Source organism: Mauremys reevesii, linkage group 2 (assembly GCF_016161935.1).
Source record: "Mauremys reevesii isolate NIE-2019 linkage group 2, ASM1616193v1, whole genome shotgun sequence".
Classification (NCBI taxonomy): Eukaryota; Metazoa; Chordata; order Testudines; family Geoemydidae; genus Mauremys; species Mauremys reevesii.
Genome location: NC_052624.1, coordinates 102,339,132 through 102,355,251, shown reverse-complemented (window position 1 = coordinate 102,355,251; position 16,120 = coordinate 102,339,132). Strand labels below are relative to the sequence as shown.

The 16,120-nt window shown below is 39.3% G+C and overlaps 1 protein-coding gene across 1 annotated transcript in view; it reads right to left on the bottom strand.

Annotated features, from left to right (window-relative positions):
• Positions 1-16,120, bottom strand: part of ABCA13 (ATP binding cassette subfamily A member 13) — a 285,211-nt gene that overhangs the window by 39,767 nt on the left and 229,324 nt on the right. Inside the window, exons 54-55 of the mRNA XM_039526065.1 lie at positions 14,735-14,927; positions 9,921-10,030 (exon numbers count right to left, since the gene is read on the bottom strand). Coding sequence (XP_039381999.1) covers positions 9,921-10,030; positions 14,735-14,927 — 303 coding nt within the window. The remainder of the gene's footprint in view (positions 1-9,920; positions 10,031-14,734; positions 14,928-16,120) is intronic.

The window sequence follows — 16,120 nt, the reverse complement described above, 5'->3', positions numbered from 1 at the left end:
GGATTATATTAGCATAAATTGGCAGGGGCAGTGGATTCCCTCCATAATGAACTCTGACATGCAGAAATTCTATTTATAGTCAATTCCTTCCTGGGCACCAAAGACATTGTAAGAGATACACAGAGCAATCTCAAATTAAGGCAAACAGAGCAGAGTAATACCTTCCTTTTGGCACAGCTGCTCCTTTTGGAGCACTAAAGTCTTGACTTGAGGCAATATGCAAGGCACATACGTAGGAGACCAAATTAAATGCTGGGATAATTTTGCTAACTTCTGGAAACTTTCATTAGGGAGGAATTTAGTTTAGTGAGTCTAGTAACTGAATGGGAAACTCCCATCCAGAATGGTTGTACCATCCGGATGGAAAAGATCACCTATGGAAGCAAAATAACAAACAGCCAAAACATTCATTAAGTCTCAGTTTGAGTGACTGTGCCTCAAAAGGGATGCATTTTAGCTAGTTTTTTATTTTGCTTAGGGCAATAGAATCCATTTAGAGTCCCTGGCTCCACCGATTGTCCACGACAATATCAGTGTCTTGCTTCCAGTTCAGCATAAAGATGTAGAAATACAGGGGGTCCCTATGGTGAAGTACAACTTTCATAAAGGCAGGACACATTGCAAAGGAGTTTGAAATATTTTGCCATGTAGCCTTGCACACTTTTGCCCTGATCCTGCAATTAGATCAACTAGTGCAGACCTTGTACTCATGTGGAGTCCTAATGGGTACAAAGGTCCCTGCTAGCAGATCCAATAGCAACATTGGGGCCTTTATTTTTTATTGCCTTTAGCTCTTTACAAGATAGAAAAATGTCATATATGCTTTACAGAGGACAAAAAGCCATTTGAGGTGGTGGGTGTTTGTTATGTATAGTATGCTACCTGTTCTTCCCCCAGTGCAGTAGAAGCAATCTCACTGACTGGTATCTCCAAATCAAAATGACTATGGGATGAGTGCTTTTTAGCTTTGCCCTATGCTTTTGTTGAATGCTGAAAAAACAGGTTAATCAAAAAGACAGCTTAGTTTTCAAATGTTCTACTGACTCAAGGAAGGAAACCCCCACTCCCCACTGCTTTAAAATAAATTGACCTCCAAGGAAATCTCATCTTTCCATTTTACTTTCATGTCTACATGAGAAATTAGCATTCCACCTGTTAACATGGTGTTACACCAAAAATCCTTCTCATTATCTGCTGTACTGTAAAGGGTTTTGCATTCAAACCATAATTATCCTTAATTTATATTTTAAAGCTATTAGTTGCATTAATTATATTCTCCTCCTCCTCCCTCAGCACATACACATATAATATGCATGATGTTATTAGGCCATCCATGTTAATGAGAAAAAGAATTGGAAGAGAAAATGCAGTTGATTTTGTATATGAAGCAAGATTCTATGATGACAGAGTCCAGCCTCACTCTGTCTATAGCAATTGGATATATCAATAGACACAGTGTTTCTCAGCATAACCAAAACAATAAAAGCAGTAATACAACAGCCTAAGCTTACAGAGCAGCTTGCATCTAAATTGCTTTAAAAACATCAATGACCTTTAGTGGTTACCTTTTAACTTGTCAATAGCTTTAGTTAATACCTTAGAATACTGGATATACTGAAGTAAAGTTAATTATCTAGGCACGCTCTCTAATAAGTATAAGGACAATTAGGTAATATGCCAAACGTTGAGGTAACTTTATCTAAGGCAGAACTAGTAAGACTTAAGGTTGAATGTTGTAATAATAAAATAATTAGACTTAGCTCTTCTATCACCTTTCCATTCACAGATTGCAAAGTGCTTTACAAAAAAAGGCATTTTTATCCTCATTCTACAGATAGGGAAACTGAGGCATGAAAAACATCACACATTGATTCAGTGACTTAACAGAGAATACAGCACAGATGTAAAAGAAGTTTATTGACAAAGGGGTCTAATGCCCCATTGTCTGACTCTAGTTTTATGCTGGTGGCACTCCACTGATTTCTCCATTTTGTTCAGCAAGATGATGTCATATCTAAATAGACTTAGTTTTCTATCCTTTAACCGAACTGTGAAGATGTCTGGACTTTGATATGGAAAAGAAGCAGAATTCTTATATGAATGCAGCAGCATAGAAGTCACCCACTCTCAAAAACCTCTTCCTCTTTCATACATGTTCATTCAGGAGCCAGGCTGCCACACCCAGGTGGCCTGGGTGCTCACGGTATACTGAGCCTTGGATTAGAAGGGCCTTCATCCCAAAGGGAAAGACAACAAGGGTATTCTACAGAGATTCAGCAACTTCGCTAAACAAGGCCCTGCAGTACTTGCTACACCTAAAGAAGAATGTATGACTTGATTGGCTGCTGGGCTCAGAATTTCTTTGGCTAGCAGGGAATTGGAGAGAGTACCGAGGAAACCATTGGTTTCTGTGGAATCTGAGCATCCAATATTCAACGCAAGCAAAAAGCCCAGTTTCCTAGGCATTTTAGCCAAAGCAGGAGATACCACTAACAAAGGCTGGTGGTTTCTTCTTCTCTGCCATCTAGGAGATGTAATCTTTATTGCAAGAGGACAACTGCCTGCTCTAGGAAGCTAACAGTAAAAATAAGAACTCTCCTCTGTGAAGAACTGTTACACTATACTAATCATGATTGAAAAAGTTGGGGGGGAAACTCCCTAAAACATCACATATAACACAGGAACAGTGGTCTTTTCCCATTTCCATCTGCTGGCAGGAGGGAATTATACCATTCTTTGAGCTGCCAAAGCATGGACATTGGGCAACATTTCAGAAAAGACATAGATGTGGGAAACAATTCAATTAACGGATCAGAAGAGGCTGAGAGAAAATCCCTTTTATGGTTGTAAAAACCAGTTTACACAAAGTGAGATTTGCACTGGCACAATGGTTAGCCAATATGCAGCAGTTATCTGGGATGATCCTCAAAGTCCTGTTTGATGTGCAAGCATTGAATGATTACACCAAGGAAAGGGAGAATATGTTGCAATTGTTCCTCAGACTTCAAAGGAAAGACAAAAGGGTTCAGAATCAGAAAGCAAATGCCACAGTTCAGTCACTCAAAGGGTTGTGGTTCAAAGAGGCAGTTCAGGGTACATGGTGTCTGAGATAGACAAAGGATACTAGAGACTTCAGAGCCTGGTAAGAAATATCCCTAAATGAAATTAACTTCTAACTACAGAAGGCCAGATTCTCAGCTGATGTAAATGTGTGTCATTCCATTGGATTCAGTAGACCTGGCTGAAGACCTGGCCCAGACTCTTTTCCCATGGATAGCCAGAAGAGTGCTTCACTTATCTCTTTTCACTCTCCCATGGTTACGTGCCTTCTTCCTTATGCCTGGAATGCCCCTTTTGATGTGGTCTACCATGCTGTAACCTTTTATTTCTCAAATCTCTCCCTAAAAACACTTCCTCCTCTACGTGTTGCAGAGAAAAATAAATACAATATATATTTTAGTGACTGACACAAAAATCATAGGCCTAACATGCTGCATGCTGAACTGCACAGCTCATTTGCACTGTTTTTCATAATACCCCATCCCTCCTATACTCCATTTGCATATTGCATACGTATATGACAGGATCTTTGGGTCTGCTAGATAAAGGCCATATTGTGGCCCATCTAGTGTGGCCACACAGATGTTTTCAACTACATTTGAGCTCCCTGCCTAAAGCTATTGACAAATTTAAAAGGTAGCCACTATAGCTCATTGATGTTTTTAAAGCAATTTAGATGGAAGTTGCATGTAAGCATAGGCTACTGTATTATTGTTTTGGTATTATACTGAGAAACACTGTGCCTAATGATGTATCCAATTGCTATAGACAGAGCGAGGCTGGACTCAAAGCCACGTTTCCCTCCCAAGGCTCCACATGCAGCAATGCAGCTTTATATAGGGAATTGAGCAAAAGTGCAATCTAGCCCTAAATAAATGAATTTTTATTTTCTTTGGTTATCTAAATATAGTTAGTATATAGTTAGACACTATGTAGGGAATGGTTTTCCCATCCTGGGAAAAAACTTTGAGATTTCTACATTCATACCACATTTTTGGTTTCATAAAGTGTTGAAATGAGAGCTTTGGACAATTTTGAAACTTTTTTCCCCAAAAAAACTGTTTCTAAAAGGGAAATTTGTTGAAACTGACCCTCCCCCACAAAAAATCTCTGTTTCAATTAACTCGTATTTTTGACGGAAAACTTTTAGTCAAAAAATTGCCGACCAGCTCTATTGAATAGTTAAGAGAGTATAAAGTGTAACCTAGATATGTATGCATTATTAGGAGACAAAATAGCTACACAATTACATATTATTATTAACCTTTTTCAAAAGGTAAAGAACTGCCTAACTCCCACATCAGAGGCAGCACAGTCTAGCAGCTAGAGCAGGGAAATGGGAGTCCTGGTTCCTATTCTAGCCACTTGATCCAATTTTCTGTATAAAGTCTCTGTGTCTTGGTCACCTCACCTTTAAACCGGGGATAATAATACTTCTTTTGCATTGTAAAGTGCTTTCAGAAAGTTCAGGGAGTGGGGAGAAAGGCTTTATATAAACACAGTGTTGCTCTTGGTTTTGCAAAGTGTTGTGGTGTCCATGAAAGAAAGGGCAGCCTCACTAACGTCACTAGGGCCCACAGTTATTTTTTTAACCAGTCTCCCTATGGTCTTTTAACTCAGCGTCCCTAGTGTGTTCCAGAAAACCTTCATACTCCTACCTGCCCAGAAACGTGTGCTGGGACAGTCTGGGGCACTGAATCAAAAAAAGACCATAGGAGAATGGTAGAAAAACACCATAGGGTGAAAACGTGCTCATCTTACACAAATCGACCTACTGACTTCAGGGAGACTAGTGGTGAGCGAGGCAACCAGGATTTGGCCCTTTATATTTTGTGAAGTTAACAAAAACAGAATTTGGACATTTAAGGGCTGATTTTTAGAGGTGCTCAGTAACTCAAAGCTCCCATTGGCCTAAAAGCTCAGCTCCTCTGAAAATCCACCCCTTGCTGTACTGGAAGACTTGTTTTATTGTTGACACTAATTTACACTTTGATTTTTGCAGCTTCTTTCAGGCAGTACAAGCATAAAGTAAAGGCAGTGATATAATCCAGTACTTGCCTTGGTTTCAACAGAGAGATAAATTCCATTAATTAGTCAAAATGAAATACAAATTTACAAATCACAAAAGTAGTTAGGAACTCCATTGTGCTTATAGCTGCACATTTGATTCAGTGCATACTAATACTCAATTAACATTATAAAAAAAAACCAAGGTTAAAAATATAATTAATGTAACTACAGCTTAGTTATAATTAAAGTAATTATAGTGATATACAGTGTTACAACAGCCATCTCAGCCATTATATTGATGCAAATTTATTCTGCTTTTGAAGTAAAGCTATTTAAATTACATTTTTTATTATTTATCAAGCTGAATATCATAACCATGAAAACAGCCCCAGTTCTGATTGAAAAGAAATACTGTAGTTTCCCCTCTTTGGAGAGGTACCCTCTGGCCTTATGAACTTCTAATCCAAGATTTTAGATAAAAAATGACTTCTAGTTCAAATATGAATGGGAGTTGCTGTAACAGAGAATCTCTCTATACACTGGAATTCATGGGAGAGAAATTAAATCAGTCATATTAGGAGGAGTGTCAAATGGTAATTACTTTATTCACTGATTTCAATGGGACATCTTGTGCCCATCCGATCTAATCCTTGTCAATAGGACCCCAATTCAGCAAACCACTTAAACACAGGCTTTGCCTTAAGCACAGGCTTAAGTTCATGACTATTCCACAAAGCACTCCAACACAAGTATGTGCTGAGAATTAAGCTTAAGTAGCAGTGAAGTGAGAGCCAAAGAAACTGTCAAGTTCTCTTATGCTGGTCTGTGGCTAATACTTGAAAGTGCTTTGACATCCTCCTGAGGGATCTTTATCTAGCCCTCTTTAGTGGCAGGGGCTGTGTGTCATACAGAGCCCTTGAAGGTAGTTGGGGCAAAGTAAAGAAGGATAACTGAGGTGGGAGGAAGAAGGCAGCTACCCAACATAACTAAGAAAATGATACAGATGTATAGTGCCTATTTGTGTGGCATGGTAGTGATATTTAGTTTCTAACAGCAACATCTAAATGTGAGCACTCCTTTCTTTTTCCATTTAGACATTCTAGGTAAGTGTGTGCTTTGAAGAGTACGTTATACACCACTTGAAATACACATCTACTTTGGGCTGCATTAAAGAAATAGTATAGTAATAAATATTATGGGACAAATACATCCCTGAGAAGATGCTATTGAAGACCATGGAATTTCAGGAGAGATTAATTTGGCCCTATTTACTTAAAAACAAATGACTGCTCTGTGGTAGCAATAACTCCTTGTATTGTTAACTCTGAGTGACATTTTAAAATATTTACTTTCCACTTTTTAATACATTTTGCCCAACTTGAATAGTGAAATTCTAGAGGTCAGTTTTCTCTTTGGTTCCCATGTGCTACACAGTGCTTTTGGTTTTGGGTTTCCAACACTTAAAAATGATTTTCAATGTTTTTTTGTTTTTTTTTTAAAAATACATGAAAAATACTTCCTTTCACATTAAGTTTTTTCAAACACAATCTTGTCTTTCAAAAAAAACAACAACAAATTTTAAGACCAAGATTTCCAAATGTACCTATTGTTTTTGGGTGCCCAACGTGAGATACCTTAAAGGGGCTTTATTTTCAGAGGGTGGGTGGGTATGAGGCACTTTCTGAAAATAAAGCCCCTTTAAGGTGACTCAAGTCAGCTACTCCAAAACAGAGGTACCCAAAATCACCAGGTACTTTTGAAAATCTTGTCTTAAATTTCTGTGCCTAAACATCTTTTTGGTATAAAAGATGGTAAGTTAAATTCAATCCTGGTGTTACAATGACTTCAGTGGAATTACTCCATGGGTGCATTTGGTCATTTCTGACTTTCCTTATTTCAATGTGCATGAATGTACTGCAATGTAAAGGCATGTAGGAAAATATTTAATTGTTCAAATGCCTTTTGAGCTGCTTTGGGATTTTTTTCAAGTTATCTTTTCCTTTGAGTTATGTGAATTAGATTATCAAAAAGCTATACCAATAACTTAACATATACACCTCTACCCCGATATAACGCTATCCTCGGGAGCCAAAAAATCTTACCACGATATAGGTGGAACCGCGTTATATCGAACTTGCTTTGATCGGCCGGAGTGCGCAGCCTCCCCCCCTTCCCCTGGAGCACTGCTTTACCGCATTATATCCACATTCATGTTATATCGGGGTAGAGGTGTGTATAGCAGCCCAGGACAGAGAGAGATAAGCAACATCTGACTGTGTAGGAAGGATTCAGCTTCTTTTTTCATGACGTACCCTATCAATTGTGTACTGTATAGGTATTGACCATTAAAAGTAGCCCTTTGACCTGTTCTTCATGAGTTAAACCTTCGCTAGATGGTTGTGCTGAAACAGAGGTTTGTAGATCTTCCCAAGAAAATTTGGAGATACAGGATGTGTGTTCGTTTCAACCATCCCCACTGTGGGCAAGATTGTGTCTTTAAACCACTGTGCCCATGTTGTCTATCAGTGGCTGCTCCCAGTGGCATAGAACTTGAAAAGGCTGGCAGCCTGAATTAACACTGCTGCATGGGTTTCCCACCCACAAATATAACTCTGCCGGCCTTGAGAGCGGAGTGCAAGGCCAGAGCCCCACTCTGCTCTCTTCTGTAGCAGGAATGCCTGGGCCTTGAACTGCCTTGTGGGTGGGGGTGGGGGTGGGAGGAAAGGGAAAAGAGAAGGCTTCCTGCATGCACTCCAGCCTCCTCTTGTCCCCATACTGGCATAGCCCATATAGCAGCCCAGGGACTATTCATGGACAAATAAAATGCAGACACTTTCCCCCATTTCTTTATACTTGGCACATTTATTCTCAATATAAGACCTTTAAACTCACAAGGAAAACAAGATTTCAGAAAGTTACAACTAACTCTCCTGATGTAGCAAAAACTACTGAGTGCTTGTAGAGTCCTTAGAGGGCATCTTTCAGTGCACAGCAAATTAGAGGAACAGAAGCCTTTCCATGACTCAGTGAACTTTCAGTGTTGTTTTTGCTTCTAAATACTCACATAAATGTGGTAGTAAAGAGCCAGGATTTGGTCACTGACATTCCATTTTCAATAAGTGTTAGCTGAAGTTGCAGTTCAGAAATATCCGGAACTGGGAAATGTTTATGACACTCCCCAAAAAGAAAACAGCTACCAAAATAACTAAAAATAGCCGATTTCCTTCTGGTGGCATTTCTTGTTTAGTTTGGTGGTTTGGACTGGGGAGGGAGTTCGATTCATGTTCTTTTTAAACTGGGTGAATTTGGTAATTACATAAAAAAGACTGATAGATCAAGGAGAGAAACAAGTGAAACTAATGCAATACCCCACCACAGGCATTTGTTTCCATCTCCTCACTTTCCTGCATTAAATCTTAGCTCAAGTGATACACAGACCATGCCCCCCCCATCTTACTGGCCTTTCAATTTCACCAACAATTCCAGCCGATCACATCCCTCATCAGTAATTAGTAGAAGCAGTGGAGGAAAGCTAGAGTGAAATGGCTGCCTGGGGAAATTCACATCCAGTGAAGGGAATATGGATGGAGAAGCGGATATGTGCCCAGACTGCTGCTGTGCTCCAGCAATCCTCGCCTGTCAGAGCATTCTCCCAAAGCTTCTCTAAGAGGCTTCTTGGGAAATTATGAGTGCCTCGGGGCACCAGCCACCTTTGTAGGCTGCTACTATGCCCACAATCTCTCTCACCAGGCATGAGGATCAGACCCGAAGAGAGGAGAGTGTACATTTTTCAACTGACAACACTATGCAGGTCAGCTTGGCTTAGCAGTAGGTGCTAAAGCATGAAGGAAACAGCGAGGGAGAGGGAGAGCGAAAGTGCATACAGTCATAAATCACTACTAATTTCCTCTTAACACTTGTTCTGGTATTATATCCACTCATTCCCCTAATACAATCTACAAGTGCCGTATAACTGAATCTCCGACTTACAGCTACAACTTCCTCATTACCACCAGCTTGTTCTAATATTGCAGTTTTGAAGACATACAAATATAAACACACATATTATACATACAGGATTTCAGACTTTTTCATTTAACCACTGGCATGTCACCGCTTATTCTCCTCTTTAATCTATAACGTCCTGATCTTTGCAATCACTCTCCATCTAAAATTCTTTCCACACTTGACTTATAGGGATTTTTGCATTTTTTTAACATTTATTTTTGGGTTGCCCGTTTTTTTTTTAATTTAAACATTTTACATTTAATTTCTTGGGGGGGGATTGCACATGAAAAGCACCAAAATCAAGGCAATAAGAAGTATACTCAAGGTTAACAAATCTATGTGAGGAGGAACAGTGTCCCCTTGCTGTGTAATACCCTTGTTCTTCCTGATTGCCTCTGCACTTGATTAATTGATGAATTTGGGGGGTTCCACTAAGCATTTAGAAATTATCCCTCCTGAGTACTTCTTAGGAGCCTAACAGTGAAAATCTTTTGGTCTGGTATTGATTTATGGGGATGTGTATTTGTGTACCTGTAGAGTATGTGCTGACATTTCCTACCTCCCACTCTATTGAATCAACCCATTCCCAATTTATGTAATCCTGTCTAGCAGCTCAGTTATGTTAAACTGCTTAACGCAGTCAGCTGTCTTTAAAAGCTTTGTTTTTGTTTGTTTTTTGGCACCATAGACTTTGTAATAATAATGCGGTAAATTGTGAAAGAATACAAACCACTCCTTGGAATACGATATAAAGAGCTGTAAGCATGCTGAGGCTTTCCGAGGTTTGATCATAAGTCTTACCATCAAGTAACAGTATTCTGATCGAGCTCTATGCTATTTACCCTGTAGGAGTCCTGATAACAGCACGCCCCCCAGATGGGGCGATGTCTCCAGTCAGCATCTTAAATGTTGTACTTTTCCCAGCACCATTTGCTCCCAGGAGCCCGAAGCACTAACAGGAAGGAGAAAAAAGGAATAACTATCTTTACAGAAATATCACAACTAACATTAACCTTTCATCATCTTTTGTTTTTTTCACTCCTGGACTAGTTATGCAGAGATCATACATGTGGGTGTGCAAATTTCAAAATCACCTAAGTGACATAGGAATGCATGTATCGGGGGTAGCTGTGTTAGTCTGTATCCACAAAAACAACAAGGAGTCCGGTGGCACCTTAAAGACTAACAGATTTATTTGGGCATAAGCTTTCGTGGGTAAAAAACCTCACTTCTTCAGATGCGTGGAGTGAATGCATCTGAAAAAGTGAGGTTTTTTTACCCAGAAAAGCTTACGGTGCCACCAGACTCCTTGTTGTTTTTATAGGAATGCATATTTCATATATATGTGTGTATATATATATATACAGACACACACACACACACACACACTCCTATGTCTCTTAGGTGCATACACTCTCACATTATATCTGTGTGTAGGTACACACACACACACACACACACACACACACAGAGGAGGTAATTTCAACCTTACAAGGTTTCTTGAAAAAGGAATTCAGTCAAATTAAAGGGAAAAGGCAACGTAATAAAAACATTATTTTGATCATTGTGGATAAAAATTTCAAATATTTCCTAAGTCCCATTTTGCAAATAACTACTTAGACACTTAGGACCCTTTGTATCATTGAAAGTCCTATTCAGTGAACACATATAGTTACCTTCAGTATTATAAGCAATCAAAATATTTTCCTTTAAAGTGATGAAAAAGGACAAAAGCAGGATTAATAAAAGTTTATGTGTGTGTGATTTACACCTTTGTCTTCTCTTTGCTGGATATTGGCCAATTTTTAAGCCTTTTGAATAATATTCTTTGGAAACTGGGAAAGGAACTCAAAATTTTGAGGTTCCCATTTTGCCATTTCCCATATGTTGCTAACAGATAGTGCCTAAGGTGGGAGCAGACAAAGTAACCTTATACTGCAGACAAAGTAACCTCTTACCTCCCAACACCTGAGGGAGCAGGGAAACAAAGTCCTTGCCTATTGAATGCGGGGGAAATAATAAACACTGACACACATACACACACACCTATGATGGCTCCACCCAATGTTCCCTTTGCAGACAGAGCTGGGATGTTCAGCTCACAGTCCCCAAGGATTGACAGTGAGCCTTCTTGCTGACACTGTGACAACAAATGGTTGACACCATGACAAGAAATGATAAGGGTGTGAGTCAGCTTACCATACTCAGAAAATGATGAAGGGGACAGTGTGTTGAGGGGCAAGATTTAGGGTCTAGAGGCTGGGAATCTGCATCTTCACTCCCCTCCCCTGGTCTAAGGAAGGGCAGGAGTGGAGGAGCGTGCCCAGTATTTCCTTTTCCTCCTCCTACTTCCCCGCCACCAACTATCATCTCAAACTATTCAGCCTAGTAATTCAGAAATTCCAAATTCTTCAGTCAAGATCCCTGGATGCAGAGGACTAGTTTTAATAAGGTTGGCTACAAAATCTAGACATTATTCACCACAGAAACGTGACCTCCTGAAAATTCTATCAGGGCTCAATACAGTTTATAAACTTCACACTAAATCTGGAAAAGCTTGCAAAGTCTTTCAGCAGGGTTTACCATCCAGAGTTGGTTATGCAAACAGTTTTGTAAAACCTCATCTGGAACAGCTCACGAACAAATCTGAACCACATGGAATCAAGGAGTCTGAGAGCTCTTTCACTAGATTCAACTGAGCTCCCGGAGTATACCCACTGGTAGCGTAGCTTTCAGATTGTATAATCTGCTTCAGCGAAATTACTTGGGGCCAGAAGAGTTTACAGACATATCTGGCAGAATCTGTAAATTCTATCAGCTCAACAGCTAGAATTAAAGGAGGTCCCAGAATCCTCTAGTATAGCCTGTAATGTTTGTAAGGTTCATTAGCAGAACAGCTCTAGTATAGTGGAAATATTAGTAGAGTGTTTGATTCAAATACTGTATTGTTTTTTGTTTAATTGAATAATATGTATAATCTTTATGTCACAACTATGATTACAGCAAAACAGTCTTACTATCCTACTATCAAAAGAAAACATACCAACTGCTTCAACTTACAAATAATAGCTTTTAAAACTACTTTCTAAAAAAACTAGGGCAATTCTCCCACCATCAAATTTACTAAATTACAATTACAGTTGTAAATAACTATTACATTAAAACCACATTACTACAACGTTGCAGTTATTTAAAAAAAAGTATTTGAAGTCTGGAAGTTCAAAGTTAAGGTTAAAGTTAAGAAATATTTGAAAGTCAGGAATTTCACAGTTGTGGTTTCATGACCAGCCCTGAGTTTGACCTGACACTGATACCAACCTTCTACCTTTTCACCAAGAACCTTCTTAATCAAAACCACTATACTGCCGAATCAATATACCTCATTTACATTTGTGAAACAGACCATAAGCCTTTATCTAAATATAGTAACAAAAAAAATAGTAGGTTTGGAGTTTGGCTCCATTTCCTACTGTATATACACTATCAACCATATAGATATAGCTTGAAGATCTACAACCCATTGCAGCCCTCACATCATGACATAAGGGCTACAGACCTAAATATGGTCTCTTCTGTAGTGCAAGCATCCAGTGACTGTAGGAATTGCCACCTCTGTTCCCAGAGCTGAGTGCAGTCTGCAAACATCATTTTCTCACAGACATCACTGCAGAATGGAGATTCAAATCTGCTTCATCCACCCTCCAAAATACACATGGATTGAAACATTCCACATCTTTGTAATTCCCTGACATGTCTCAGTTATCACATCAAAAAATGGCTGCTCTGGGGATGAGGATACCAGGCTAGACAAAGCTGTTTGACAGTTGTAATGAACAAATGTGCTCACCTGCCTAACAACTACAGACAATGTTCTTCAAGCCACATTGTGAACATTACTAGCCACCTCAGGAAAACACACTGATCCCTGACTGCCATGATGAGGACTACCATGAAGGAATTGCCTGTGAGCTCCCCAAGTAGCCAATTTCACCTCCCAAACTAAACCAACTTGCCTGGAATTTGGAAGGATGCACACAAGTTACAGGAGGACAGAGTTTTAAGGAGGCACCAGGAAGTTAGTCTGTATGCTCATGCTGGAATGCTAACTACATAGTTGCAGCTTATCTGTAAATAGCTCTCTTAATAAAGAGCCAGTTTAGTTTTTACAAGCAATGAGTCTTTTCATGCTCTTGCCCAGCATGTGGCATATTAAACATTAACTGGTCAATATTGTGGATGGTGGTGTCTGAAATGTGCTAACCATGTGTGCAACAAACCCAGCACTGAACAGTATGTGCTAATAGCAGGGGAGTACCCTCTGCCACCAACGTCATTCAGTTAAGCACTGCAACATGTACCCATGCTAGGACAGTGACTGCATTCTAGTAGTGTACATTATTTTAATTTAATGCTATTTATAGCTATTTATATTTTCAGCTGTATTTTAATGAAGTTGTAAGTCTGATAAGTAGGCTTACATCAGCAATAATAAACTTTGTGTTAGGCATTTTCTAGCAGCTGATCACTGATTGGTTAAAAACCCACAGTGTCACATGCTGGCACCTCACCTCTTCCAACTGGTTATTAGGAACCAGGAAATACCCTTCCCTTCCCTGACAGCACTTATTGAATAAAGGCAATAATTCCTCACCTGCATTTTTGGAAGTTAAATCTCCACATACCTCTTAAACTGGAAAAACTAGTAAACTTTCCCCTAACATCTTAAGGTTCTACAATGTTTAAAGATTCAGATTTAGGTTTAGGTTCATTCAAATATACTGGGACTGTTTCCAGCGGGCCAAATCCTCATTGGTTTTAAACTCTTTCCTAACTCAGGCAAAACTCCTATTTAAGCTAATTAGAGTTTAGTCCAAGTACAATTCAGAATTTAGTCCATGGTTTGTGAATTGTTTAACTAGGGCTACGTCTTCACTACCCGCCGTATCGGCGGGTAGCGATCGATTTTTCAGGGATCGATATATCGCGTCTCATCTAGACGCGATATATCGATCCCCGAACGCGCTCCTATCGATTCCTGAACTCCACCACCGCAAACGGCGGTGGCGGAGTCGACATGGAGAGCCCCGGACATCGATCCCGCGCCGTGAGGACGGGTAAGTGATCGATATAAGATACTTCGACTTCAGCTACGTTATTCACGTAGCTGAAGTTGCGTATCTTATATCGATTTTCCCCCTTAGTGTAGACCAGCCCTAGGTATGCACAGTAGTTTCATGCCTAAACAACACTTACTTCCATATAAGAGCAGGCTGAAAATCTATGTTGCTTTTTTACTTTTAGGTTACTCTAATCCCTACAATATCTCAGTAAAAACAAGCCAAAAGAAATAATACTTTCTGATGCAATGAACACAACAACAAAAAAGAGACGTAAACCAAAAAGTAATATATCAATCACCAACAATTGCTGCTAAAATGTTAGCAGTCCCCAGCAGTGCTTTCACTTCTGCCCAACATTATCGATTTCTCAGAAATTACTGCAATTGGAAGGCTTCTGCTAGCAACCACAGAGCTTTGATTTCAGACTTTTTGAACATGCCTGAACAATTGCCATGATTACACAATTGTTTTTCTTTTTCTTTTCTTTTTTTTTTTAAAGAAGAGAAATGAAAAGGAAAAAATATAGAACCTTTTACCTCTCCCCTTGGTATCCCCAAGCTAATGTCTTTCACAGCAGTGTTCCTCTTGCTGAAACCTTGGTAGCATTTCCTGAGATTGTACAGTAGAAGGATATCATTTTGAGTTCTTCCACCAAAGAGCCTCTTTCGTTCCACTTCTACATCCTCATCTTCTGAAAGATTGACTGTGCTGCTGATGGAACAGTGACTCCTAAGAAGAAACGATCACAATAAACGGCAAATTACACACTGTCATTTCATCGACAACTAAAAAGGAGCACTTTTCTGCTTATTAGAGATGGCACTGAAAACAACTTTTAGATTTGCAAATATTTTTGAGATTTCAGGAAAGAAATTCAACCCAAATCAGAACAAAAAACTCAAAAAATTTAATGGAACTGGAATATATTTTGTTTTGAAGCCTGGGCTCCATTTACAGTTCATTAACACCAAATTGTTTCCATGCAACATTTCAATATTGGCAAGTTCGGAATTTTTCCAATAAGTTCTACTTCTTATGCTCCATTAAGGTTCAGCCATTCAAATCTCAACAGGATCCAATGCTTCACAGCAACCCCTACACATTTGCTTTGCAATTCCCATTGATTCTGATAAACCTGGTCCATATTTCATATTTTTTTTAAATGGAAGGAAATAGCATACTATTCCACAGGGGAAATAGGGGTACTGAAGTTAGATTGAAATGTCATTTGAGCATGGAGATAAATCTGCTATGCAATTTGAAAATACACCTGAACTGAGGGGGTGGAAAGAAGCAGTATTTGCAAAATGGGAGCTCAGGGAGTGAAATGCATCTAGGTAGGTTGTTGTTTTTTATTTTTTTAATAAAGCCACAAATTTAAATGACTTTAAAAGCATGAGCTCACAATGAAACTTTTCTTAAGGAATACTTGCCACATTCTTTTATACCGTAGATATACACCAACGGAAAAACAGGGATGATGGGATGATAAGAGACATAAGCCAAACAGGCATCTGCCTACAGGACCCACAGAAAAACTCTTCGGGTCTTTTCTATTAAAAGAAAGTTAAACTAAAGCTCTGACATTGGCCTCTCTATGAAAAAGATACTGCTGGAGAAGCCAGAAACGTGAGGTGGCTTTGCTAGAAACTTTGCAAGGGGCTCTTGTTGGAATTAGGCCAGCTTTGAAGAAAACACACATTGCCTGCACTGCTTTGGGGTTCACACAAATAAGGAAAATGAATACTATATCACAGATGTTCTCCTCTTGAGCAAAAGCAGTTGAAGGTGAACAAAATGTGAGCATGAAGTGCACACTCCTTCTCTGGTCCAAAATTACAGTGCAAGTTGAAGGCTAAGGACCACAGAGATGACAGCCTCTAACCCTCGCATGTCCTGGCCCCTTCCCTCCATGTACAGCA